This window comes from Phoxinus phoxinus (genome assembly GCF_949152265.1).
Source record: "Phoxinus phoxinus genome assembly, chromosome: 15".
NCBI lineage: Eukaryota > Metazoa > Chordata > Actinopteri > Cypriniformes > Leuciscidae > Phoxinus > Phoxinus phoxinus.
In genome coordinates, this window is record NC_136890.1 from 1,081,663 (window position 1) to 1,107,795 (window position 26,133).

The 26,133-nt window shown below is 46.0% G+C and overlaps 1 protein-coding gene across 1 annotated transcript in view; it reads right to left on the minus strand.

The window, feature by feature from the left end:
• Positions 1-5,709: 5,709 nt before the first annotated feature.
• The window catches only part of dcaf1 (ddb1 and cul4 associated factor 1), a 54,134-nt gene continuing 33,710 nt past the window's right edge, over positions 5,710-26,133 (minus strand). Inside the window, exons 13-25 of the mRNA XM_079637001.1 lie at positions 25,595-25,719; positions 22,744-23,800; positions 21,354-21,572; positions 20,458-20,656; positions 19,431-19,513; positions 19,274-19,358; positions 17,406-17,639; positions 16,454-16,547; positions 14,584-14,688; positions 14,251-14,324; positions 13,729-13,821; positions 10,489-10,774; positions 5,710-6,413 (exon numbers count right to left, since the gene is read on the minus strand). Of these exons, the coding sequence (XP_079493127.1) occupies positions 6,355-6,413; positions 10,489-10,774; positions 13,729-13,821; positions 14,251-14,324; positions 14,584-14,688; positions 16,454-16,547; positions 17,406-17,639; positions 19,274-19,358; positions 19,431-19,513; positions 20,458-20,656; positions 21,354-21,572; positions 22,744-23,800; positions 25,595-25,719 (2,713 nt within the window). The 3' untranslated portion in view covers positions 5,710-6,354. The remainder of the gene's footprint in view (positions 6,414-10,488; positions 10,775-13,728; positions 13,822-14,250; positions 14,325-14,583; positions 14,689-16,453; positions 16,548-17,405; positions 17,640-19,273; positions 19,359-19,430; positions 19,514-20,457; positions 20,657-21,353; positions 21,573-22,743; positions 23,801-25,594; positions 25,720-26,133) is intronic.

The window sequence follows — 26,133 nt, forward strand, 5'->3', positions numbered from 1 at the left end:
ACGAGGAGAAGTATAGGAGAGATGAGGAGAGGAGAGACGAGGAGAGGTATAGGAGAGACGAGGAGAGGAGAGACGAGGAGAGGTATCGGAGAGACGAGGAGAGGTATCGGAGAGACGAGGAGAGGTATAGGAGAGACGAGGAGAGGTATAGGAGAGACGAGGAGAGGTAGAGGAGAGACGAGGAGAGGTATAGGAGAGACGAGGAGAGGTATAGGAGAGACGAGGAGAGGTATAGGAGAGACGAGGAGAGGTAGAGGAGAGACGAGGAGAGGTATAGGAGAGACGAGGAGAGGTATAGGAGAGACGAGGAGAGACGAGGAGAGGTATAGGAGAGACGAGGAGAGGTATAGGAGAGACGAGGAGAGGTATAGGAGAGACGAGGAGAGGTATAGGAGAGATGAGGAGAGGAGAGACGAGGAGAGGTATAGGAGAGACGAGGAGAGGTAAGACGAGGAGAGGTATAGGAGAGACGAGGAGAGGTATAGGAGAGATGAGGAGAGGAGAGACGAGGAGAGGTATAGGAGAGATGAGGAGAGGAGAGACGAGGAGAGGTATAGGAGAGACGAGGAGAGGTATAGGAGAGATGAGGAGAGGAGAGACGAGGAGAGGTATAGGAGAGATGAGGAGAGGAGAGACGAGGAGAGGTATAGGAGAGACGAGGAGAGGTATAGGAGAGATGAGGAGAGGAGAGACGAGGAGAGGTATAGGAGAGACGAGGAGAGGAGAGACGAGGAGAGGTATAGGAGAGACGAGGAGAGGAGAGACGAGGAGAGGTATAGGAGAGACGAGGAGAGGTATAGGAGAGATGAGGAGAGGAGAGACGAGGAGAGGTATAGGAGAGACGAGGAGAGGTATAGGAGAGACGAGGAGAGGTATAGGAGAGAAGAGGAGAGGTATAGGAGAGATGAGGAGAGGAGAGACGAGGAGAGGTATAGGAGAGACGAGGAGAGGTATAGGAGAGACAAGGAGAGGAGAGACGAGGAGAGGTATAGGAGAGACGAGGAGAGGTATAGGAGAGACGAGGAGAGGTATAGGAGAGACGAGGAGAGGTATAGGAGAGACGAGGAGAGGTATAGGAGAGACGAGGAGAGGTAGAGGAGAGACGAGGAGAGGTATAGGAGAGACGAGGAGAGGTATAGGAGAGACGAGGAGAGGTAGAGGAGAGACGAGGAGAGGTATAGGAGAGACGAGGAGAGGTATAGGAGAGACGAGGAGAGGTATAGGAGAGACGAGGAGAGGTAGAGGAGAGACGAGGAGAGGTAGAGGAGAGACTAGGAGAGGTATAGGAGAGACGAGGAGAGACGAGGAGAGGTATAGGAGAGACGAGGAGAGGTATAGGAGAGACGAGGAGAGGTATAGGAGAGACGAGGAGAGGTATAGGAGAGATGAGGAGAGGAGAGACGAGGAGAGGTATAGGAGAGACGAGGAGAGGTAAGACGAGGAGAGGTATAGGAGAGACGAGGAGAGGTATAGGAGAGATGAGGAGAGGAGAGACGAGGAGAGACGAGGAGAGGTATAGGAGAGACGAGGAGAGGTATAGGAGAGATGAGGAGAGGAGAGACGAGGAGAGGTATAGGAGAGATGAGGAGAGGAGAGACGAGGAGAGGTATAGGAGAGACGAGGAGAGGTATAGGAGAGATGAGGAGAGGAGAGACGAGGAGAGGTATAGGAGAGACGAGGAGAGGAGAGACGAGGAGAGGTATAGGAGAGACGAGGAGAGGTATAGGAGAGACGAGGAGAGGTATAGGAGAGACGAGGAGAGGTATAGGAGAGATGAGGAGAGGAGAGACGAGGAGAGGTATAGGAGAGACGAGGAGAGGTATAGGAGAGACGAGGAGAGGTATAGGAGAGAAGAGGAGAGGTATAGGAGAGATGAGGAGAGGAGAGACGAGGAGAGGTATAGGAGAGACGAGGAGAGGTATAGGAGAGACGAGGAGAGGAGAGACGAGGAGAGGTATAGGAGAGACGAGGAGAGGTATAGGAGAGACGAGGAGAGGTATAGGAGAGACGAGGAGAGGTATAGGAGAGACGAGGAGAGGTATAGGAGAGACGAGGAGAGGTATAGGAGAGACGAGGAGAGGTAGAGGAGAGACGAGGAGAGGTATAGGAGAGACGAGGAGAGGTATAAGAGAGACGAGGAGAGGTATAGGAGAGACGAGGAGAGGTATAGGAGAGACGAGGAGAGGTATAGGAGAGACGAGGAGAGGTATAGGAGAGACGAGGAGAGGTATAGGAGAGACGAGGAGAGGTATAGGAGAGACGAGGAGAGGTATAGGAGAGACGAGGAGAGGTATAGGAGAGACGAGGAGAGGTATAGGAGAGACGAGGAGAGGTATAGGAGAGACGAGGAGAGGTATAGGAGAGACGAGGAGAGGTAGAGGAGAGACGAGGAGAGGTATAGGAGAGATGAGGAGAGGTAGAGGAGAGACGAGGAGAGGTATAGGAGAGATGAGGAGAGGAGAGACGAGGAGAGGTATAGGAGAGACGAGGAGAGGTATAGGAGAGATGAGGAGAGGAGAGACGAGGAGAGGTATAGGAGAGACGAGGAGAGGTATAGGAGAGACGAGGAGAGGTATAGGAGAGACGAGGAGAGGTATAGGAGAGACGAGGAGAGGTATAGGAGAGACGAGGAGAGGTATAGGAGAGACGAGGAGAGGTATAGGAGAGACGAGGAGAGGTAGAGGAGAGACGAGGAGAGGTATAGGAGAGATGAGGAGAGGAGAGACGAGGAGAGGTATAGGAGAGACGAGGAGAGGTATAGGAGAGATGAGGAGAGGAGAGACGAGGAGAGGTATAGGAGAGACGAGGAGAGGAGAGACGAGGAGAGGTAGAGGAGAGACGAGGAGAGGTATAGGAGAGACGAGGAGAGGTATAGGAGAGACGAGGAGAGGTAGAGGAGAGACGAGGAGAGGTATAGGAGAGACGAGGAGAGGTATAAGAGAGACGAGGAGAGGTATAGGAGAGACGAGGAGAGGTATAGGAGAGACGAGGAGAGGTATAGGAGAGACGAGGAGAGGTAGAGGAGAGACGAGGAGAGGTATAGGAGAGATGAGGAGAGGAGAGACGAGGAGAGGTATAGGAGAGACGAGGAGAGGTATAGGAGAGATGAGGAGAGGAGAGACGAGGAGAGGTATAGGAGAGACGAGGAGAGGAGAGACGAGGAGAGGTAGAGGAGAGGTAGAGGAGAGACGAGGAGAGGTATAGGAGAGACGAGGAGAGGTATAGGAGAGACGAGGAGAGGTATAGGAGAGACGAGGAGAGGTATAGGAGAGACGAGGAGAGGTATAGGAGAGACGAGGAGAGGTAGAGGAGAGACGAGGAGAGGTATAGGAGAGACGAGGAGAGGTATAGGAGAGACGAGGAGAGGTATAGGAGAGACGAGGAGAGGTAGAGGAGAGACGAGGAGAGACGAGGAGAGGTAGAGGAGAGACGAGGAGAGGTATAGGAGACAGCCTGCCACAAACTACGAGAGTCAGCCAGTGGACACAACTAAAGTCTGAATGTTGGTACAAATGTCCAAAAGTGTTTTTTTTTTTTTATTTTTTTTTTTTATGTATATATATATATGAATGGCGTGTGTTTACTGATTAATTTTATTGATCTGTTCATTGCCAATGTAATGGCCAATGCTTTGGCAATACTGTACAAGTCATGCCAATAAAGCTCATTTGAATTTGAATTTATAGGAGAGACGAGGAGAGGAGAGACGAGGAGAGGAGAGACCGATTAATCCAGGTGTGCCTGACCAACAACAATAATCAGACACACCTGGATTAATCAGTTTGGCCAATCCTGGCAGACAGGAAACAAAGGAGCTGGCCAAAGTTCAGGAAGTAGTCCAGCTGGGCATAAAGTCCATTCAGTTAGTTGGTATGATAGTTAATTCAGGGTTAAGGGTTAAGCATCACTTAAATGATGACCAAATAATTATAATTAGGTTTAGCAAGAGATTACATGAAATTGGGATTCCAAACAGAAGTAGTATAAGTGTGTGCGTGTGAGCCTCACTTGCAAATAGGTCACTTTAGTTTATTTGTATATATATATAGATTTTCAATTTGTTTATTACTTGAATTTGGTTGCTTTCAATATTACATTTAAGTTGGGATATATATATATAAAAACAATTAATGTTGTGTTCAGGATTTTCCCGTACCCAAAAATGCTAATGTTATTGCATTGGACTAAAATTTACTGACTTTACTCACCCATAATCTAACAACTTCCCAATTATTTGTAAAGATTTTTTTGTGGGTTTTCCCCACATTGTAACACTCGTGATACTCCCAGTCAAAAATGACCAGCCTACAAAACAATTGCGGTAACACTTTATAATAACGGCATGCTATGAATCATTATATCATCATTTGTAAAGCATTAATAGACATTTATAAGCAGTTTATAAATAAAGCTATAAATGCTTTATATTTGCATATCTATAATGTTTAATAATTGAATTTTCATAATTAATGATAAGTTTATCATTTCTAAATGATTATATTATTTACAAACCAGTTTAGGAGTTGTCAGTGGTTCATAAGATCATTTAGCAAGATCAAGTAAATTATTAATAAACTATTTAATTGTACATTTCTGCATCATATTTAGACATTTCGTACTCGGTTACTCTGTTTATAAATGTTTTATCATGTATTTCTACAGTAATTCGTGGTTAATGCAGGTAGTTATAAAGCATTTAGTAGTGGTCAGTTAACTATTTGTGAGCTCATCTAAAGTGAGGACTAGTTATGCCTCGTAAAGCTTTTACAGAGGAGATTTAATCTTATCAATGTGTTTAAATTAGGACAGGCTTTGTATTTATTTTTGAAACGGATTGATCGTAGGCCTCATTGATCTGAGCTTATATTAGTCAAAAATCAGAGAAACAAGTGTTTAGGAGTGTGTTCATCCTGTTCATGTTCACATATGTACATGTGGGCTTAAGGCCTGGGATACACTCGCGCACACACACACACTCGCGCGCACACACACACTCGCGCGCACACACACACACACACACACACACACACACACACACACACACACACACACACACACACACACACACACACACACACACACACACACACACACACACACACACACACACTATTTTGAGTATTACAGGCTTTCTTTTTCACAAAGATAAACGTTATCCTCAAATCATTGAGGCTCAGATTAATGAGGACTACAATCAATCAGTTTCAAAAATCAATACAAAACCCTGTCCTAATGGGGAAAAACAAGCTGAGAAAAAGATGAAATCCAATAGTTGGTGATAAAATAGTGTAACGAGTGATTTATAAGCTCTTTTTTGTAGGCAGGTCGTCATCGAGCAGGAACAGCAAGAGTGTGACAGGGTTTACAGCACAAGAGTTAAATGTGTGAGTGTGTGTAGACTTCTTACCTGGTTCATTCAGTCTCTGGATCAGAAACCTTCAGGAGAAATATTATATTTGCCCTTTATAAAAAGTAATACTACGGAAAACTGATGATTTTGAGCAGCCTCTGGAGTCAATAATCTCTGAACAAGAGTGTGTTTATAATAGAAGATGGTTTTCAAATCAGTGTTCGTGTTTAAGAAGAAGTGGAAACACTAACACTGTTGGTTACGCTGTTCCCAGGTCAGTCTTTCCTTCCACACACACGGCGAGGGTTTGAGAACACCTGGGTCTGTCACTCAAAAATGAATTAAAAATAAAACCAAACAAATGTACTCTGGTTTATTGTAATAACATGTATAGTAAAAATATTTTTAATACATTCTGTACACAATGTTGCCGTAGAGGTTTACTTTTGGAAAGGCATGAACAAAAACATTAAACCATAAAGTAAATGAAGGCTGTACACAGATGCTTAAAAAAAGTTTCACTTCCATGTGAATCGCGGAGGCTCCTCCCTCGTGAAGCCCAGCGGACGTCAGGCGTACATCAGCCTGGACCCGGGAGGTTATTGCTCAGTCAGACCTTTAAACTCAAACAAAACTACCCTTCGGAAAGCAAAAAACGCATCAACTAAACGCCTAAGCAGCTCGACTTCAGCCGTTCAGATTAATCAAACTAAAGGTCACCTGAGGAGTGGTGGGCAGGTCAAAGGTCGTCCAGTGGATCAGAGCTACCCAGAACTCCACTAGACACTGCAACACACACATGAGCATAAGACAGACGCACACGTGCGCAGTGTTTAACACACGCCGGGTCGCTTCACAAGTGATCGCACGCTGCCACCAAAAACAATCATCCGACCAATGGTGTTGGTTTCACACGAGCACACGAGATCCGGGGTGACCTCTTCCTGTCAGATGTTCTCTGAGGCGCAGGACGGGTCGAGCTCGTCTGATGTCACTTCCTGCAGTCACTCGTTCAGGGCAAGGATGATGTCGTCTTCCAGGTCCGAGTTATCAGAGCTGTCGGCTGCGGGAGGAAGAGAACAGCGTCTCAGAGACCAACTGAAGGAGACACACATGCAGGAACTGCAAACATGGAGACGATGATGTCATAGCAGGCTTCACACACGCACTGAAAAAAGACTTTTTAAGCGCTACTTTTTTTTTTTTTTTCTCTCAAGAACTACAATCAAACATCTCATTCATCAAACTATTTCTTTATTTTAAATTCTAAAAAAGGTAAATAGATTAAAAAAAAAATAAGCGAGTAAAACAGAATGGTAGAAATAAAGTGCAGCACAAGCAAGGACTGCGGTAACTTTATCCATTGAAAAGACACGACGACAAAGATATCGCTTTACTTATTCAAACCAGGCACGCCAGGATTCCAGATTTGGGTGGGCCTTAAATTAAAAACGTAATCAAATCACTGTTTAACCTGATAAAAATTACTGACAAATATACTGTTATATTATATGTAAATACATAAGAGAGATTTCAATAACTTGATGCCATTTAAATATTTTGTTGCATTGTATAAAGTTTCAGTGCATAGGACGGCCCAATCCGCGACCGCTGCCCGTGGTTCTGAATTAGAGGATGGATACCCGACCCGAGCCCGACGGGACCCGCCGGTACCCGACGGGCCGAGCCGGGTTCGGACAGATATTTAGAAATGATGTTCGGGTTCGGGTCGGGCTCGGTCACATCAGCGCGATAAGGCATTGAACATTTTAAATTTAAAACAGGTTATTATGTAGGTAGCCGATATGCCTGATGCTTTCACTTGATGCAAACGTTCGTTTTTGTGATTAAAATACATGTAAAATATTACCATAACATCTGTCTTCCTGTGTGCGGACATTTGTTTATGTAGCCGTGACAACGAAACGCGTGCATAATGTGCGCGCGCCAGGTGAGCGCTTGTTGCTCCGTGCGCTGATGCGCTTGTCCTGTTGACATTTCCGATTGCCTTCCTACAGTTGCTTAATAAAAGCGGGCTTTCCACACAAACAAACGTACAATTGTCATTAGTATGAGAAAAAAATGGGATTTTAACTGTCGGGCTCGGGTCGGGCTCGAACATAAATATCTTTATGCCTGTCGGGCTCGGGTCGGGTTCGGTTACTGCTCTGTCGGACGCGGGCCGGGCTCGGACTGAAAAATTCGGCCCGATCCGCACTCTATTCTGAATCTCCATTACACACCATATCCTGGCATATCTCAATTCACGGTCATCCACGAAGATGAACAGCCCTTTAATGCAAATCGGATCAGGCATCACAATATCAACAGTTTGCTGCATTGCAAAAAAAAAAAAAAAAAAAAAAAAAAAAAACCCAAACATGTCCGACAAGCTACATCCGATCCAGAAGCTCACTGTCTGCTGAACTGGCGCAGAAACATCAAAATAGACGGGCAAGTTTTTAAAACAATTTTAAAAAGCTGGTTGTCACCTCGCCCCATAGGAACCACAATGAGCCGTATTTACAGCTCGATTAAATAAATGCTTTGTTTATAATAGGGTGGACGTCTTAAGTTATGAAACTTTGAAAACATTTAGACTATTTTACCACAAATTATGATCTTATTTGCCGATTTCTATTAATTCTTGACAAAATTAAAATATATATTAAAAAAAAGATCAGACGGGCTGCAGCGCCATTTTGTGTGAAAAGATAGTTTTATCACTACAATTAAAAATAAATGTCCCATATATTGTCGTTCAATAACTCATGCACTTTTCAAGTACCTTTTCATAAACTTGGCCGTTTTCAAGGGTTTTCCAGGTCAACAAGTCAAATTCAAGCACTTTAAAGGGATACTTAAATGTGTATTTAAAATGGGTCATTTATGTAGTAGAAATGTGAAATTATTTTTGAATTTGGAGCTTCTAGACTGAGAAAAGCCAGAATTATTATTTTTTTGGCTTATGGATGAAAGACAACTCCCAGAATGCACTTGCTTCACTGCCCTAAGAGGCCACGCCTACCGGTAAGAGCGCAGTTAAACAACAAGGCTAAGCTACTAGTGAGTCTCCGTGACAAGTTTGCCCGGGATTTCGAAACAGCCCAAAATGTCCAGGATTTTTGCGCTCTACAGTCTCCATTCCCCATGTTTACTGCGGCGAGCGGGACGAGGCTGACGGTCGCGGGAGAACGGCGCGAGGCTGACGGCCGCGGGAGAACGGCGCGAGACTGACGGCCGCGGGAGAACGGCGCGAGACTGACGGCCGCGGGAGAACGGCGCGAGACTGACGGCCGCGGGAGAACGGCGCGAGACTGACGGCCGCGGGAGAACGGCGCGAGGCTGACGGCCGCGGGAGAACGGCGCGAGACTGACGGCCGCGGGAGAACGGCGCGAGACTGACGGCCGCGGGAGAACGGCGCGAGACTGACGGCCGCGGGAGAACGGCGCGAGACTGACGGCCGCGGGAGAACGGCGCGAGACTGACGGCCGCGGGAGAACGGCGCGAGACTGACGGCCGCGGGAGAACGGCGCGAGACTGACGGCCGCGGGAGAACGGCGCGAGACTGACGGCCGCGGGAGAACGGCGCGAGGCTGACGGCCGCGGGAGAACGGCGCGAGACTGACGGCCGCGGGAGAACGGCGCGAGACTGACGGCCGCTGGAGAACGGCGCGAGACTGACGGCCGCTGGAGAACGGCGCGAGGCTGACGGCCGCGGGAGAACGGCGCGAGACTGACGGCCGCGGGAGAACGGCGCGAGACTGACGGCCGCGGGAGAACGGCGCGAGACTGACGGCCGCTGGAGAACGGCGCGAGACTGACGGCCGCGGGAGAACGGAGCGAGACTGACGGCGGCGGGAGAACGACGCGAGACTGACGGCCGCGGGAGAACGACGCGAGACTGACGGCCGCGGGAGAACGACGCGAGACTGACGGCCGCGGGAGAACGGAGCGAGACTGACGGCCGCGGGAGAACGGCGCGAGACTGACGGCCGCGGGAGAACGGCGCGAGACTGACGGCCGCGGGAGAACGGCGCGAGACTGACGGCGCGAGACTGACGGCCGCGGGAGAACGACGCGAGACTGACGGCCGCGGGAGAACGGCGCGAGGCCGATGGCGGGATTTCTGATGAGCGGCGCCTGTGAGACGCACCGGTCTCGGATCTCTCACGGAGGAGCGGGAATTTTCTAAGCAATGCTAAAACGCACATCAACCGATCACTTGTGTAGCGTTCATGTAAACACTACATTCAGATTCACCAATCGGGATGAGTTCAGTTAGATTGAACCAAAGGTGTGCATGTAAACAATGAATGGCGACTGCAGAAAGCAAAAGCCGAATACCGGACATTTTGAACGACCTCGACGGCCGGACATGTCCGGGAAAAAGAGGATGGTCACCGCTACTACTCAGCTCTCTCCACAGAACAAGAGCCAGTTAGCTTAGCTTCCAAATAAAAGATGGCCGACACCATTTGTACATTCTGTGAGTGAGATCCCTCTATGGGCGGGCTGAAGACATGCGGATCTAGCGCCTCCTACTGGCTGGAGTCTCGAGCCACTGGCCAAAAAAGCCTCCGATGACGCAAAATGATGATTTTTGCGTCATCGGAGGCTTTTTTACAGACAATAAATCTCTCGTCTCAGGGGGACATGACGGAGGGAAGCACTGTCATTAAAAAAAAAAATACTACAGGTTTTCTACCGATTCAAAGCTTAAGGCCATTGCACACTGAGTCCGAAATTCGCATCCGAAATTTTCGCACGTTAAAAAATAAATACGACCTCACGTTATGTCAATCACGCTTGCACACTGCCTCCGAAACTTTCGTCCGTCATAAAGAAAATCGAAATCGATTTTCTGCGTTTTTCGCATCCGTAACAAGCAGTTTGAATGGTGTTTGAATGGTGCTTTGACAATTCAGAGCCACCGAATCACGAATACGAAACAACGCATACAAAAATTTCGGACTCAGTGTGCAATGGCCTTAAATGCTAAATCCTGAAGTATGCCTTTAAGTAATAATAATAATAATAATAATACATTTTATTTGTGGGCGCCTTTCATAGCACTCAAGGTTTGAACCCTGCCATCATCATAATACTGGGTGAGTGTGTATGTTGTCAAACTCACTGTTGCCCAGCACAAGCTCCACATCTCGCTCATTATCATCAGAATCATCATCGTCGTCGTCGTCATCATCATCGTCGTCATCGTCATCATCATCGTCGTCGTCATCATCATCAGCCTCTTCATCCAGGAGGCGAGCCACCTCCTCATCATCAGACGGAGAGAAGTCGTGCTCTCCATCCTCCTCTCCGTTGTTCTCGTTCAGCTCGGCCAGCAGCGGGTCAGTGTCGATGTCATCGATGTCGTCATCAGAGTCGTCGTCATCGTCCTCATCCTGGTCATCCTCCTCCTGAAACACACACACACACTGATCATCCTCCTCCTGAAACACACACACACTGATCATCCTCCTCCTCAAACACACACACCAGTCTGGGGTCTTATGATTGAGTTTGATGTCAAATGAGAAGCAGAAAATCAGATGCTCTTATTTCTGATCCTGAATGCCAGACAAAGCCAGTCAAACTCTGAGGTTTCTAGATCTGAGCAAAACCTTCTGAATGAAGCTCAAGTTTTTAACAAGATCTCCATCATCTCAGGATCGTAGCCGTGTGAGGAGCTAGATTGCAGTGCATTTGGAGTCACTGAGCTCCTGGCCCCGCCCCTACTGTCGACGACGCACTGGAGTCACTGAGCTCCTGGCCCCGCCCCTACTGTCGACAACGCACTGGAGCCACTGAGCTCCTGGCCCCGCCCCTACTGTCGACAACGCACTGGAGCCACTGAGCTCCTGGCCCCGCCCCTACTGTCGATGACGCACTTGAGTCACTGAGCTCCTGGCCCCGCCCCTACTGTCGATGACGCACTGGAGCCACTGAGCTCCTGGCCCCGCCCCTACTGTCGATGACGCACTTGAGTCACTGAGCTCCTGGCCCCGCCCCTACTGTCGACAACGCACTGGAGCCACTGAGCTCCTGGCCCCGCCCCTACTGTCGATGACGCACTTGAGTCACTGAGCTCCTGGCCCCGCCCCTACTGTCGATGACGCACTGGAGCCACTGAGCTCCTGGCCCCGCCCCTACTGTCGACGACGCACTGGAGCCACTGAGCTCCTGGCCCCGCCCCTACTGTCGATGACGCATTGGAGTCACTGAGCTCCTGGCCCCGCCCCTACTGTCGATGACGCACTGGAGTCACTGAGCTCCTGGCCCCGCCCCTACTGTCGATGACGCATTGGAGTCACTGAGCTCCTGGCCCCGCCCCTACTGTCGATGACGCACTGGAGTCACTGAGCTCCTGGCCCCGCCCCTACTGTCGACGACGCACTGGAGCCACTGAGCTCCTGGCCCCGCCCCTACTGTCGACGACGCACTTGAGTCACTGAGCTCCTGGCCCCGCCCCTACTGTCGATGACGCACTTGAGTCACTGAGCTCCTGGCCCCGCCCCTACTGTCGATGACGCACTGGAGCCACTGAGCTCCTGGCCCCGCCCCTACTGTCGACGACGCACTGGAGCCACTTAGCTCCTGGCCCCGCCCCTACTGTCAACGACGCACTGGGGCCACTGAGCTCCTGGCCCCGCCCCTACTGTCAACGACGCACTGGAGCCACTGAGCTCCTGGCCCCTCCCCTAATGTCGATGACGCACTGGAGTCACTGAGTTCCTGGCCCCGCCCCTACTGTCAATGACGCACTGGAGTCACTGAGCTCCTGGCCCCTCCCCTAATGTCGATGACGCACTGGAGCCACTGAGCTCCTGGCCCCGCCCCTACTGTCGATGACGCACTTGAGCCACTGAGCTCCTGGCCCCGCCCCTACTGTCGATGACGCACTGGAGCCACTGAGCTCCTGGCCCCGCCCCTACTGTCGATGACGCACTTGAGTCACTGAGCTCCTGGCCCCGCCCCTACTGTCGATGACGCACTGGAGCCACTGAGCTCCTGGCCCCGCCCCTACTGTCGACGACGCACTGGAGCCACTGAGCTCCTGGCCCCGCCCCTACTGTCAACGACGCACTGGGGCCACTGAGCTCCTGGCCCCGCCCCTACTGTCAACGACGCACTGGAGCCACTGAGCTCCTGGCCCCTCCCCTAATGTCGATGACGCACTGGAGTCACTGAGTTCCTGGCCCCGCCCCTACTGTCGATGACGCACTGGAGTCACTGAGCTCCTGGCCCCTCCCCTAATGTCGATGACGCACTGGAGCCACTGAGCTCCTGGCCCCGCCCCTACTGTCGATGACGCACTTGAGCCACTGAGCTCCTGGCCCCGCCCCTACTGTCGATGACGCACTGGAGCCACTGAGCTCCTGGCCCCGCCCCTACTGTCGATGACGCACTTGAGTCACTGAGCTCCTGGCCCCGCCCCTACTGTCGATGACGCACTGGAGCCACTGAGCTCCTGGCCCCGCCCCTACTGTCGACGACGCACTGGAGCCACTGAGCTCCTGGCCCCGCCCCTACTGTCAACGACGCACTGGGGCCACTGAGCTCCTGGCCCCGCCCCTACTGTCAACGACGCACTGGAGCCACTGAGCTCCTGGCCCCTGCCCTAATGTCGATGACGCACTGGAGTCACTGAGTTCCTGGCCCCGCCCCTACTGTCGACGACGCACTGGGGCCACTGAGCTCCTGGCCCCTCCCCTAATGTAGATGACGCACTTGAGTCACTGAGCTCCTGGCCCCGCCCCTACTGTCGATGACGCACTGGAGCCACTGAGCTCCTGGCCCCGCCCCTACTGTCGACGACGCACTGGAGCCACTGAGCTCCTGGCCCCGCCCCTACTGTCAACGACGCACTGGGGCCACTGAGCTCCTGGCCCCGCCCCTACTGTCAACGACGCACTGGAGCCACTGAGCTCCTGGCCCCTCCCCTACTGTCGATGACGCACTTGAGTCACTGAGCTCCTGGCCCCGCCCCTACTGTCGATGACGCACTGGAGCCACTGAGCTCCTGGCCCCGCCCCTACTGTCGACGACGCACTGGAGCCACTGAGCTCCTGGCCCCGCCCCTACTGTCAACGACGCACTGGGGCCACTGAGCTCCTGGCCCCGCCCCTACTGTCAACGACGCACTGGAGCCACTGAGCTCCTGGCCCCTCCCCTAATGTCGATGACGCACTGGAGTCACTGAGTTCCTGGCCCCGCCCCTACTGTCGACGACGCACTGGAGCCACTGAGCTCCTGGCCCCTCCCCTAATGTAGATGACGCACTGGACCCACTGAGCTCCTGGCCCCTCCCCTAATGTCGATGACGCACTGGAGCCACTGACAATATGAATTTGAAATATGTGTTTTGCATCACCTGATCTTCCTCATCCTCCTCCTCCTCAGCGAGTCTCTGGCGGCCCACTTCATACAGACGACACACAGTGTCCATGTTTATAGAGTCCTGATTCTGTAGCGCACACACACACACACAATATGGGAGACAGATGATTTTATTGTATGAATGTAGTTTTGTAGAATTCACTTCAGAGAAGATCATTTCTTCAAACCGTCATCAAACCGAACAAGAGAACTCTTAATGTTAAGAGCACAGACTCAGTGTAGATATAGTAGTAGTATTTGAGTTTATTGCCATATCAGCATCACCGGCTAATTACATGGCAGATACATATGATATTATGTTGTTAAATGTTTATTAAAGTACAACATAATGAAAACAAACTTAAGACAAAAAATAAAAGTACATGTACAAAATGAGTACAATTCTATAAAAGATTCTTTAAATGTATTTGCGCTAAAATAAAATAAAGTTTGTCCCAGAGTTGGTGCAACTGTATATACAAAACCATATAAATAAATGAATGCATGTGCATCATACCTCGATGACGGCCAGATAGCAGTCTTTGGTGTCTGTGCACAGGTCAAAGATATTCCTCTTCACATCAATGGTGGCTGAGGAAGCAAACACACCATCATGAAGATTTTAGCAAATACAAAAAACATTTAAATATTCATTATTCAATACAATTATTAGCATTATTCACCAGCTAAAAACAACAACACTCATTACAGAAAGGCTAGGTTATTTTCAGTCTATGGACAGCATGTGACAGTCTGTCTCTTTTGTAAATGCTTTTACACTAACAAGACCGATCACATCACATTCTTCTGTAGAAGCTGAAGGATGTTTATGAACTGAGGATGAAGATACCGATGGGTTTATAGTCGGTGGCGTCGAAGGTCCTGAAGGAGGAACCGAAGGGACTCTTCATCTGCTGCTCCATCATGTCATCCTCATCGTCAGCCTGCAACATGGCTACAGCACACACAACATCAGTGAAACACACACAATTGCGTGATATAAAGTCACAATTGCATGATAGTCACAATTGCGTGATATAAAGTCACAATTGCGTGATATAAAGACACAATTGCATGATATAAAGTCAGAACTGCGTGATATAAAGTTGTAATTGTGTGTTATAAATAAAAAATTGCGAGATAAAGTTAGTTGTTATAAAATCAGAATTCTGTGATAGTCGCAATTGCGTGATATAAAGTCGCAATTGCGTGATATAAAGTCGCAATTGCGTGATATAAAGCGTGATATAAAGTCGCAATTGCGTGATATAGTCAGAATTGCGTGATATAGTCAGAATTGCGTGATATAAAGTCAGAATTGCGCGATATAGTCAGAATTGCGTGATATAGTCAGAATTGCGTGATATAAAGTCAGAATTGCGTGATATAAAGTCAGAATTGCGTGATATAAAGTCAGAATTGCGTGATATAAAGCGTGATATAAAGTCGCAATTGCGTGATAGTCAGAATTGCGTGATATAAAGTCAGAATTGCGTGATATAAAGTCAGAATTGCGTGATATAAAGTCAGAATTGCGCGATATAGTCAGAATTGCATGATATAGTCAGAATTGCGTGATAGTCAGAATTGCGTGATATAAAGTCAGAATTGCATGATATAAAGTCAGAATTGCGTGATATAAAGTCAGAATTGCGTGATATAAAGTCATAATTGCGTGATATAAAGTCATAATTGCGTGATATAAAGTCATAATTGCGCGATATAAAGTCATAATTGCGTGATAGTCATAATTGCGTGATATAAAGTCATAATTGCGTGATATAAAGTTAGAATTGCGTGATATAAAGTCAGAATTGCGTGATATAAAGTCAGAATTGCGTGATATAAAGTCAGAATTGCGTGATATAAAGTCATAATTGCGTGATAGTCATAATTGCGTGATATAAAGTCATAATTGCGTGATATAAAGTTAGAATTGCGTGATATAAAGTCAGAATTGCGTGATATAAAGTCAGAATTGCGTGATATAAAGTCAGAATTGCGTGATATAGTCAGAATTGCGTGATATAAAGTCAGAATTGCGTGATATAAAGTCGCAATTGCGTGATATAGTCAGAATTGCGTGATATAGTCAGAATTGCGTGATATAAAGTCAGAATTGCGTGATATAAAGTCAGAATTGCGCGATATAGTCAGAATTGCGTGATATAGTCAGAATTGCGTGATATAGTCAGAATTGCGTGATATAAAGTCAGAATTGCGTGATATAAAGTCAGAATTGCGTGATATAAAGTCAGAATTGCGTGATATAAAGTCAGAATTGCGTGATATAAAGTCAGAATTGCGTGATATAAAGTCAGAATTGCGTGATATAAAGTCAGAATTGCGTGATATAAAGTCAGAATTGCGTGATATAAAGTCAGAATTGCGTGATATAAAGTCAGAATTGCGTGATATAAAGTCAGAATTGCGTGATATAAAGTCAGAATTGCGCGATATAGTCAGAATTGCGTGATATAAAGTCAGAATTGCGTGATATAAAGTCAGAATTGCGTGATATAAAGTCAGAATTGCGTGATATAAAGTCAGAATTGCGTGATATAAAGTCAGAATTGCAAGATAAAAAGTCGCAGAGTCGCTTTTTTATCCTGTGGCGGAAACAAGCTTCCATAGGGTATGGAGTGCCGACTGATGAGGAGTAAAGCACAAGTCGCCCACACTAAAGGAGAGGATCTGAATGCGGTGCATGTGTCGCTCACCTCCATAAATGACGGTTCCATTGTTGTTGAAAACGATCCTGCACTGATCCAGCGCTGGTACCGTGTGGAGGAGATGAAACGTCCTCAAATCCCACTGGAGCTCCAGTTAAAGCAAACAATTCAGCACTCAAGCATCCACACGCTTCCCGGGAAGACTTTTCCCAAATCCACCCTTTCTACATTAACAGGCACTGAACTACTGGGTCGGGTCTTTAACTACTGTGCACTTGAATCAAAAACAAAATGAATACTTCGTTACAACGTGCTTATTGTGTTGATGCTGTATTGTAAAACTCAGGTTAGGATGGGTTTGCTGGTTTAAGGGTTAACTATAGATGTAACTACAGAATGCAGGCATTTTAAAAATATAAGTACAATGTAAAAACGTGTTTAAGTATAAGCGCATTGTATCAAATAATTTATTTAAATTTTAGTACATAGTAAAGGCGCCTAATATAAAGTGGGACAGTTGTGCAGTGTTCGCTGATGCTAGCTCACAGTGCATTAACTAATGTCAACAGATACAACATTTGATTTAAAACCATATTGTAAAGAGTTAAAGTCCCTCTGTGGTGTAAATTCAGCTTTTAATGTTGCTTGTAAAGACAGTCTCAAACACACGGTTTGAAATCGCTGGTGTTTCTGACGTCACACACTACCTTGTAACCAAACCGATCAATGTGTGATCGTCAGCCAGTGGATCTCTAAATGAGTGAGTGAGTGGAGGCGGGGCTCATTTGCATATTCATAGAAACACGCATACTAAATGAGGCGAGGGTGTCGAGTTACATTCAAGATATTTTAAGGCATGAAGGAGAAAACGTGTCATTTTGGTGATCAGAGATGAGTTTTCAGGAATTAAATGATCGAGTACAGGGAGACTTTAACAAAAACAGAAGAATCAGAAACAGCATCATAATAAAACAGCGGTTCACCGAGCAGAAAAGCATACGATCTCTGTATTGATGATGACCTCTAATCCATTGGGATGGAAGACGCCACTGATGTTCATGTTGAACTTGTCGAACTTGTGGATGGCCTGAGATGTGCGCACGTCCCACATGACCCCGTCGTTCAGGACCAGGTCATCCGTGGGGTTAAACGTGGCACAGTTGCGCTTGTAGTTGTTGGCCAGGTCGGGGTTATTGAGGGTCAGGATCTTCTGTCCTGTCTGGATGTCATATATCTGCAGAAATACAGATGCAGGGCGATATCATTTGATTAGGGATGCACCGATATGAACATTTTACCGATAACCGATAATTATATTATATACCGATGCATTTTCTTGGTTATGCGAACATTTCCCTGTCAGCTGGTTATCAGCCTCACATTAGGGATCCACCGATATGAACATTTTGCCCGATACTGATAACCGATAACTCTTTATATTTGAAAGCAGATAACCGATAAATCGAAATTTTTATATAATTTCTGAGAGCCTGATTACAAAAACAAAAGTATCACCATTAACATCCATGTCCCAAGCACACAATTATGAAGCTCTCATTGGCCCTCATTTATCAATCTTGCGTGGAAACGGGCGTATATGTTGGCGTAAGATTATGCTTACACTCCTCTCACCGCCTGATTTATGAAGCTGTGCGTACCTTTGATATTCAGGTGTACGCAACACCTGCCTCTTGATAAATGCCGCGGCTGAAAACGATCGTCATTAGATTAACACGCCCCTATATATTCACGTCTCCGCCTCCCCCACGCCCTCACTTTACGCCATGGACACACGGAAGACGGCAAAGAGGAGAAACTTCTCCGGTGGAAATCCAGTTTAAAACGCTGGTTGGTTGAGCAAATGACCTATCACAACAATGCATTATTTTACAGCACGTGTTTTGAAACCGTTAGCGTTGAATTTCGCATGACATCATGTAATGGGGTGTACAATAGTGATGATGATGTGAATAATTGCATGACAATTTGTAATATTCTTCTTATTAGTATTATTATTTTGATTATTAATGACGCTTATTGTTATTTAGAAGAAGAATGTCTGTGTTTTTGTTATTATTTGTATTATTATTATTATTATTTAAAAGAAGAAGAATGTCATTTTAATTATTTTGTCAGTCTGAATTATTGTTTGGTCATTGAAAGCCTTTCATTCCTGAACCCAGTCCGTGCGCACCTGCCGGGCTTAACTCAGAAATGATAAACTTCAGTGTTTATTTTTGTATGTTGTTGTTTTTTTACAGTGGGTCATAATATATCATATCTTTAGTTTGTCAGTGCGTTTTGTGGTGTTAGGAATTGTTTTTCTGCGCATTTCAGCACTAACTCCAAACGTGCGCATGTACACCACCGCCTGAGCTGGCGTAGGATTTGAGCGTAACGTACGCCAACGTCCATATTGATAAATCACAAAGTCACCGTGGTTTTGGGTGTACACTGAAAATTTGGTGTACGCACTTTTCATAAATGAGGGCCATTATAATTTAAATAGCCTATATTTTTCACTGAACTGTATTTTTTATGATTACAATCATATTTCAAGGAATTCAGAAGCATCATGTTGAACAGTGCGCATCTGAAGTGTCTCAGCTGGAGGAAATAACACATTATTGATCGGTTTTAATATATCAGACACATTTTCTTATCGGCCCGATAATGATAACGTTAAAAATTAACATATATCGGCCGATACCGATACATCGAGCATCCCTAAATTGAATCACATATTATATACAAGTTGTAGAATCTGCATGTTTGTTTAGTACTGCGCTGCATAGGAGAGGATTCCCTAACACTTGAAACACAACACTGAGCGAATGAAAGACCGTATTGGTTAGGAAGGAGACTTGCATGTGCGATGTGCTCTTTAGTTCCGATGACTCTGTCCTGAGAGAGTTTGCTGAACTCCACATAATGATCATCCAGGAAAGAGTGCCTGGAAACAGAGTTCATCGGTTAAAACCCATATGAAGAACATGAGCTGAGTGCTGATGGGCTGGAGACTCACTTCATGATGAACACGGACTTCATCCCCCACAGCGCTGACAGCGGATAACTCCACGATGCGGACGTCAACAGCAGCGAGCCGTCCTGACACACACACACACACACACACACACACATCAGAATATGCCATAAACACTCAGACAATCACAACTGTGTGCTTTGATACTAGAGGCAGGGCAAGCATCATTTCAGGAAAACGCCACCTCCAGATGTGGATGAACCACTTCAACTGCCTAAATTCTTAGCATTAGCCTTATTTTACCACGGAAACGAAAACAACATTACACGGCTCTGTGGAATGCTTGATTCTGATTGGTCAATCACACATCCAGCGGTATATTATTCCCAGATAACAGCAGAACACAGAAACACCGGCTCATCCGGGTCCCTGAGGTCAGCAGCGCTACACGCTCGCTAGGAACAGTTTTTCTTCATGGAAGTTTTGCGCTTGGTGAGCTAATAAAATATTAAAACTCAAGTCAATATTTTGTGTTGAGTTATTTAATAATGTCATCCAGTATCGTCGACTCGCTCTCTCGTTTCATGCAAACGCAGCGGCGGCCATTTTGTCACTATTGTTTTGTACACGGTCGGATTACGGGATACAAACAGGTACGATTTTAAAACGGTTTAATTAGAAATATCAATATCTCTTATTTCCATAATTATTTATGTGGTGCTGTGTAATAAGTGTTATGACTGTATACCGTATCTCTTAAATGTCTGTCTAGTTTGAACTTGCCGCTGAAACTGCGCTCTCCGCTTTGCGTTTAAAGAGCTATTAAAATATTTAAACTAATGTTTTCAGAGTTTACTTATGTAATTGTTGCATTAGGCTATGAATTAATAAACATTTATTGATAAGAACCATTTCATGTCTTTGCAGTAGCGTGAACCACGAGTAGTCGAGTAACTCGAGTATTGTTTTGATAAGAAATCGACTAGCAGAAGTCAGTAGTCGTGCAACCCCTAGTGTGTGTGTGTGTGTGTGTGTGTGTGTGTGTGTGTGTGTGTGTGTGTGTGTTTACTCTGGAGGGCTCGAGGTGTGTGATGGCTGAGCTGTGGCAGCTGTAGCTGGCCTCCTCTTGTCCGCTGAACACGTTGTAGAGTTTGAGCTGGCCGGTGCACGTGCCCAACATCAGGAACCGCTCTCGAGCCGAGAACGCACAACACATGAAGCCACTCTCATCCTCCTCAGCCTCCCTGAACACCGAGATCGGGCGAAACCTGCACACACACACGTCAGACATGAGGAACATCAGCGCACACACATACACACACACACACACAGATTCTTAAATCCCAAGTTCGACCTTCTAGTCAGTGCTGCTTTCAGTTGATGCGGGAACTAAACTTCACTAAACACTATTTGTATCTCCGTGTGTGTGTGTGTGTGTGTGTGTGTGTGTGTGTGTGTGTGTGTGTGTCTCAGATGAACCGATCACCTCTTCACTACTAGTTCCAGCAGCAAATAAACATCAGTGAACATCAGAAGGAATGTTGAAAGATACAGAACAACTTCCTGAGATCAATCATGTCTCATGTAATCCATCAATCAGTGTTTCAACCGTCAGTCACACAGCTAGAGAACAATAATGTCACGCAATTTACCTCAGGAAAGACATTCAGTGAAAAATAAAGAAACCTCGTTGTTTAACTGGCTACTCTCTGCGGTCTGAGACAACGACATCACTTCCTGTTGCCCACCATAACTTCTGTTGACTGCAGTTCACAACCTCACCACTAGATGTCGCTAACCACCACACACTGCACCTCTAAGCACTTGTAAACTTGTATTCACGGTTCCTTTTTATAAATATAGGATTTGTATTAAATCTATATTCATTGAGTTAAATCGAAACATAAATCGCTAGCCAGCGCTAGCCCTGCTCAACGCCTGACCCCAGAAACCCCAGAGGCGCACCTGCTGAAGATGAGATGCCTGTCGAAGCAGCCTCCATCCACTCCGCCGTATTTGGGGTACACGACCCGGCGAGTGTGCCGCGGGGTGAAGTTAGTGGGCGCCTGGCGTCTCTGCTTGGGCTCGGGACACTGATGAGGGGTGAACAGGCTGAAGGGAGGACACGTCGTCACCGGGTTCTTGCAGCGCGCGTGCTGCTCGCGCAAATACTCCGTTATAATACTGCAGACAAGAACACATGATATAATACTGCAGACAAGAACACATGATATAATACTGCAGACAAGAACACATGATATAATACTGCAGACAAGAACACATGATATAATACTGCAGACAAGAACACATGATATAATACTGCAAACAAGAACACAATGCAATTATTCCTATAAAACGGTTAGATTCATTTCACACGGATAGATGTGTTTTATTCACGAGAACACCCCGCGGCTATGACCGCTTCACCCAACGGTTCTCTGCATCACAAAACCACACTCTTAGCAACGTAAACATATGTTGAGTCCTTTCAATGTAAAAGTCTTCTCTACTGACGGACTCACTCATAAAGACAGTCTTCGACGCCATCTAGTGGTGAAATAATGCATTTAACTTCTGTTGCCGTTTACGGTCAGGGACTATTTTTTCCAGCGGAAGGAAGGCTTTTAGTGATTTTACTGAGTGATTTTTAGTGATATACATTAAATAGTTGCATTGATACATATTTTTTGGCTTTAATATTTGTATTGTGTGGTAACCATTTTATAAAAAAACATTATATCAGTGAGTGAGTGAGTGGAGGCGGGGCTCATTTGCATATTCATAGAGCTGCGCATACTAAATGAGGCAAGGGTGTCGAATTACATTCAAGATATTTTAAGGCATAAAGACATTTTTTCATTCTGGTTATCAAAGAGAAGTTTTAAGGGATAAAATGATTGACTACAGGGGGACTTTAATACTCTGGTGCTCTTCAGGTGTCCTGAAGCTTAAAAAAAAAAAAAAAAAAAAAAAAAAAAAAAAATCAAAGCCATAACCTAAACAAGTTGTGTTCTACATTTTAGGTTGATATCTAAAAAAAATTAGCTTTCAGTGAGATTGTGTTCGGCTGCAGTACCAAAAGTTTCCACTACATAAAATTAATCTCCCATTAATTTCCAATTCGCACATTTCTGACCGCGAGGAGCACAAGAGTGACTTTTTCAGGACCATTTAACCTGTTCCAATCATGTCCACGATTTTTTTTGTGTGTGTTTACATAGCAAGTGCTAAAACCTTTGCCAAGTTTCGTACAATTCCAATGAAGTAAAAAATTCAAAAACACAAACTGTAAAATCTCATTCAAAAATGAGCGAAGAGCACCGGATGCTAGGTATATAAACACAGACTAGCACACCTGTCTAGAGAAGGTGGAGAGGGCAGATGTCTGTCCAGCTGCTTCTTCATAGCCGGACTCTGAATAAACGCTCCATGATCTGATTTCTGCCTCAACACTTTCGGCTTCTTCCCTCCAGCGGCGGGACACGGTGACGGTCGTTCCCGCGAGAACACGATTCGCCCGATTAGCGGAGAACCGTTGCTGTGGTGAGAAACGGCAGGAGGTGGCAGGGGCGGAGCCTGTGAGGTCGATGGGCGGGGCTGTGGATGATGAGGGGTGTGGCCACCCAAACGAGCCGCGACTCCGTTAGTGAGTCGAGGAGTCCGAGGGATGCCGGCGGCAGGAGAAGGAGACGTGGCCACAGAAACGGGAGTGAACGGCGGCACGCTAGCATGTGCTAGCGCATGGAGACCCATGGGAAGCTCAGCTTCCTTCGTTAAAGCCGTAGCCGTGTCCGAAAGACCTTTAGATAAAAGATGATTCCGAATTAGCAGAAGTAGTTCCTTCTCTGGAAACGAGATGCGCGACTGCGCCACAACATTAGCTCTCTGCAGCCGCGCTAACGACACGTCAGTGCCGATCAACAAAGGCTTCCCGGACACTCGCTCGATTAGCTCTGCTGCAAACTTGCAGAAGCGCACGTGTTCGCTACGCTTGTCCTGAAGCACCGGCTCCTTCATGAGCTGCTGGATCTGACCGCTGCTGAATAGCGGAAGCTTGCTAATGATTTGCCGTACCGCGGCACTACGTGCTAATCCAACCAAGGCCTTGCACGCTAGCGCGCGGATCTGATCAGCATCGGTGATGGGCATCTTGATGGTCAGCAGGGACAGCAGGACTTTGATCCCGTTGTTGGACTGAACCACGTTCCACATCTTGGCTAGCACGCTCTCGCTAGCGCGGTGGCTCTGCGGCAGACGCCGGCGTGGCGTTCCTGAGATGAACTTGCCGATGCTGGAGACGCGCTTGTCTGGAGCGCAGACGCAGTTTATGATCACCTGCAGGGCCGACTTCTGGATTTCGGCGTCGTTTACGAATACTTCACCCTCTGCGACGACCAGCACGATGCTCATCCCTGCAGAACACAGAAATCACATTTAATACTTGCATAAATTAAATTAATACTGGATGTCCATATAGAACATCATTTTTTATTTCAATTAAATGTACCGTATTTTCCGGACTACAAGTCACACTTTTTTTTTCATAGTTTGGCTAGTCCTGCGACTTATAGTCAGGTGCGACTTATATAAAAATTAATTCAAACTGACTGATGAACCAAGAGAAAACATTACCGTCTACAGCCGCAAGAGGGCGCTCTAGTTAGCGGAGTTGTTCAGAAGCGACACCGAGGATGAAGAGTTCAGTGTTGTGGAGTGAGATCGGGAGCTTGGTGAACTTGCTGACCGGTAACATGTTGGACTCGCTGGCTAATGTTAGTTTAGCATATTCAGCCTCAGGTATATGTTCTTTATGCTAATGTGTAGCTGAATAACTGTTAATGTGTTACGCTAACACACCGGACACTATTCAGCTGTTGTTCTGTGTGCTGTTGTGTATAACTTGCCTTTCCAGATTAAATGTCTGTTCTTGGTCTTGGATTTTGTGAAATAAATTTCTAAATAAATGCGACTTATAGTCCAGTGCGACTTATATATGTTTTTTTCCTCTTCATGACGCATTTTTTTACTGATATACTCCGGAGCGACTTATAGTCCGGAAAATACGGTACTATATTTTAGTTCGATAATGTTTTTATTTAATATTTTGTGTTTTTAGGGGATTTTATGGTACTAAATTATATTTACACTATTTATAATCCATTTATTCACTCTTCGATTAAATTACATTTTCAACTTAAACTGTGGTAAATCTTGAATGCTTTAACGCAACAATATTTTCAAAAACATGTTTTACTCTAAAATTGCGAGAAAATCAAAGCCATAAATCTAAACAAGTTGTGTTCAAAAATTGAGCCTGATCTCTCAAAAAATTATCTTCCAGTGAGATGTTGTTCGACTGCAGTACCAAACGCTTCCACTAGAGGAAATACGTCTCCCATCTGTCCCATCCAATTAAATCCACACAGACACAATCAAGCCCGCCCATCTTCTTGTCGCTCTAAAGTGCTTCACTCGATATACAATCGCAACTTTTATTTCATGTCGACTTTAAACAGGTACAAGGACTCAATACTGCTCCTCAACAAACCTGGTGAACTGCAAGTTTAAAGTACCAAAGCATGACTTAACCAACTTCAGTACACATGTATATATTGAATATGTACCAATATATGAAGACAGATAAATGAGAGGTCAGCAGATATTGAATTTTGCTGATATGACAATAAGCAAATAAGGAAATAAAAATAATGCTGATAACACTAAAATGTATATATTGAATGTTAATGTTCTTAATCGTTCCTCCTTTTGACAGGCCTAGACGGAAACTACAAGAGTGTGTTGAATTAAATGCCAGATATAGTTTAGTGTGAACTAAAATTACCAATTGGTAATTATAACAAAAAATAAATAAAATTATTATGCATAAAGAGGGACTTTTTTCCTTTTTTGAAACGTGCAGCACTTGCATTGATTTAATTCAAATCACAGCCTTTTAAGACCTCTTAAAATTAATTTTTTTTACCCATTAATACTTTTTATGGTCTTTAATCTGATAAAACGGACCAATTATCGGTATCAGACAAAATTTTCATTTCGGTGGATCTCTACTTCAAATGCCTGTGCCGTTAAACGACATGTCATTACTCAGGCCGACGCTTTGAGCATGTTAGCTGCTTATTGTAGAGTAAATGTCTTCGGGCTCCTGTAGGCACCGGCACCAGGTGTGTGTGAAGAACCCTTCTCACCGACAGTGGAGATGGAGGAGCCGCTCTCGTCCAGCACCGCCACGTTCTCCGACAGCAGAACCTGGGTTTTGGGGATGACCGTCAGAATGCTCAAGATGTCCAGCGCGTACCTCACAGTGTCAGCCCTGAAACACACACACCACAAGAGGTCATTCGTCCCCCTCATTACTAAAGGTTTTACACAATAGTGCAACAGGTCTTTTGAAAAACGGTTCAAATCAGGTGCACATACATTTTATTTTTATTAATTTTATATTTTTTGGGGGGACTAGTTGAAATTTTAAGTTGGGGTTAGGGGTAAAAACAAAACACGTCACTGTTACAATTTTTTTTTTTTTCTTCTGACTGATGTTCATGTTCATAAAAGCAAAAAAAAAGCAAAAAAAAATAATCATGTGCACGTCATGAGTCACATGACATGAATGCTTGTGAATGGGCAATATGCTGAACATTTACATGGTGTTTTTCTACTTTAAAAAAAAAAAAGCGCTATAGAAATAACATTTTTTCACATCGGGCCAAAAAATGGCTTCTTTTAA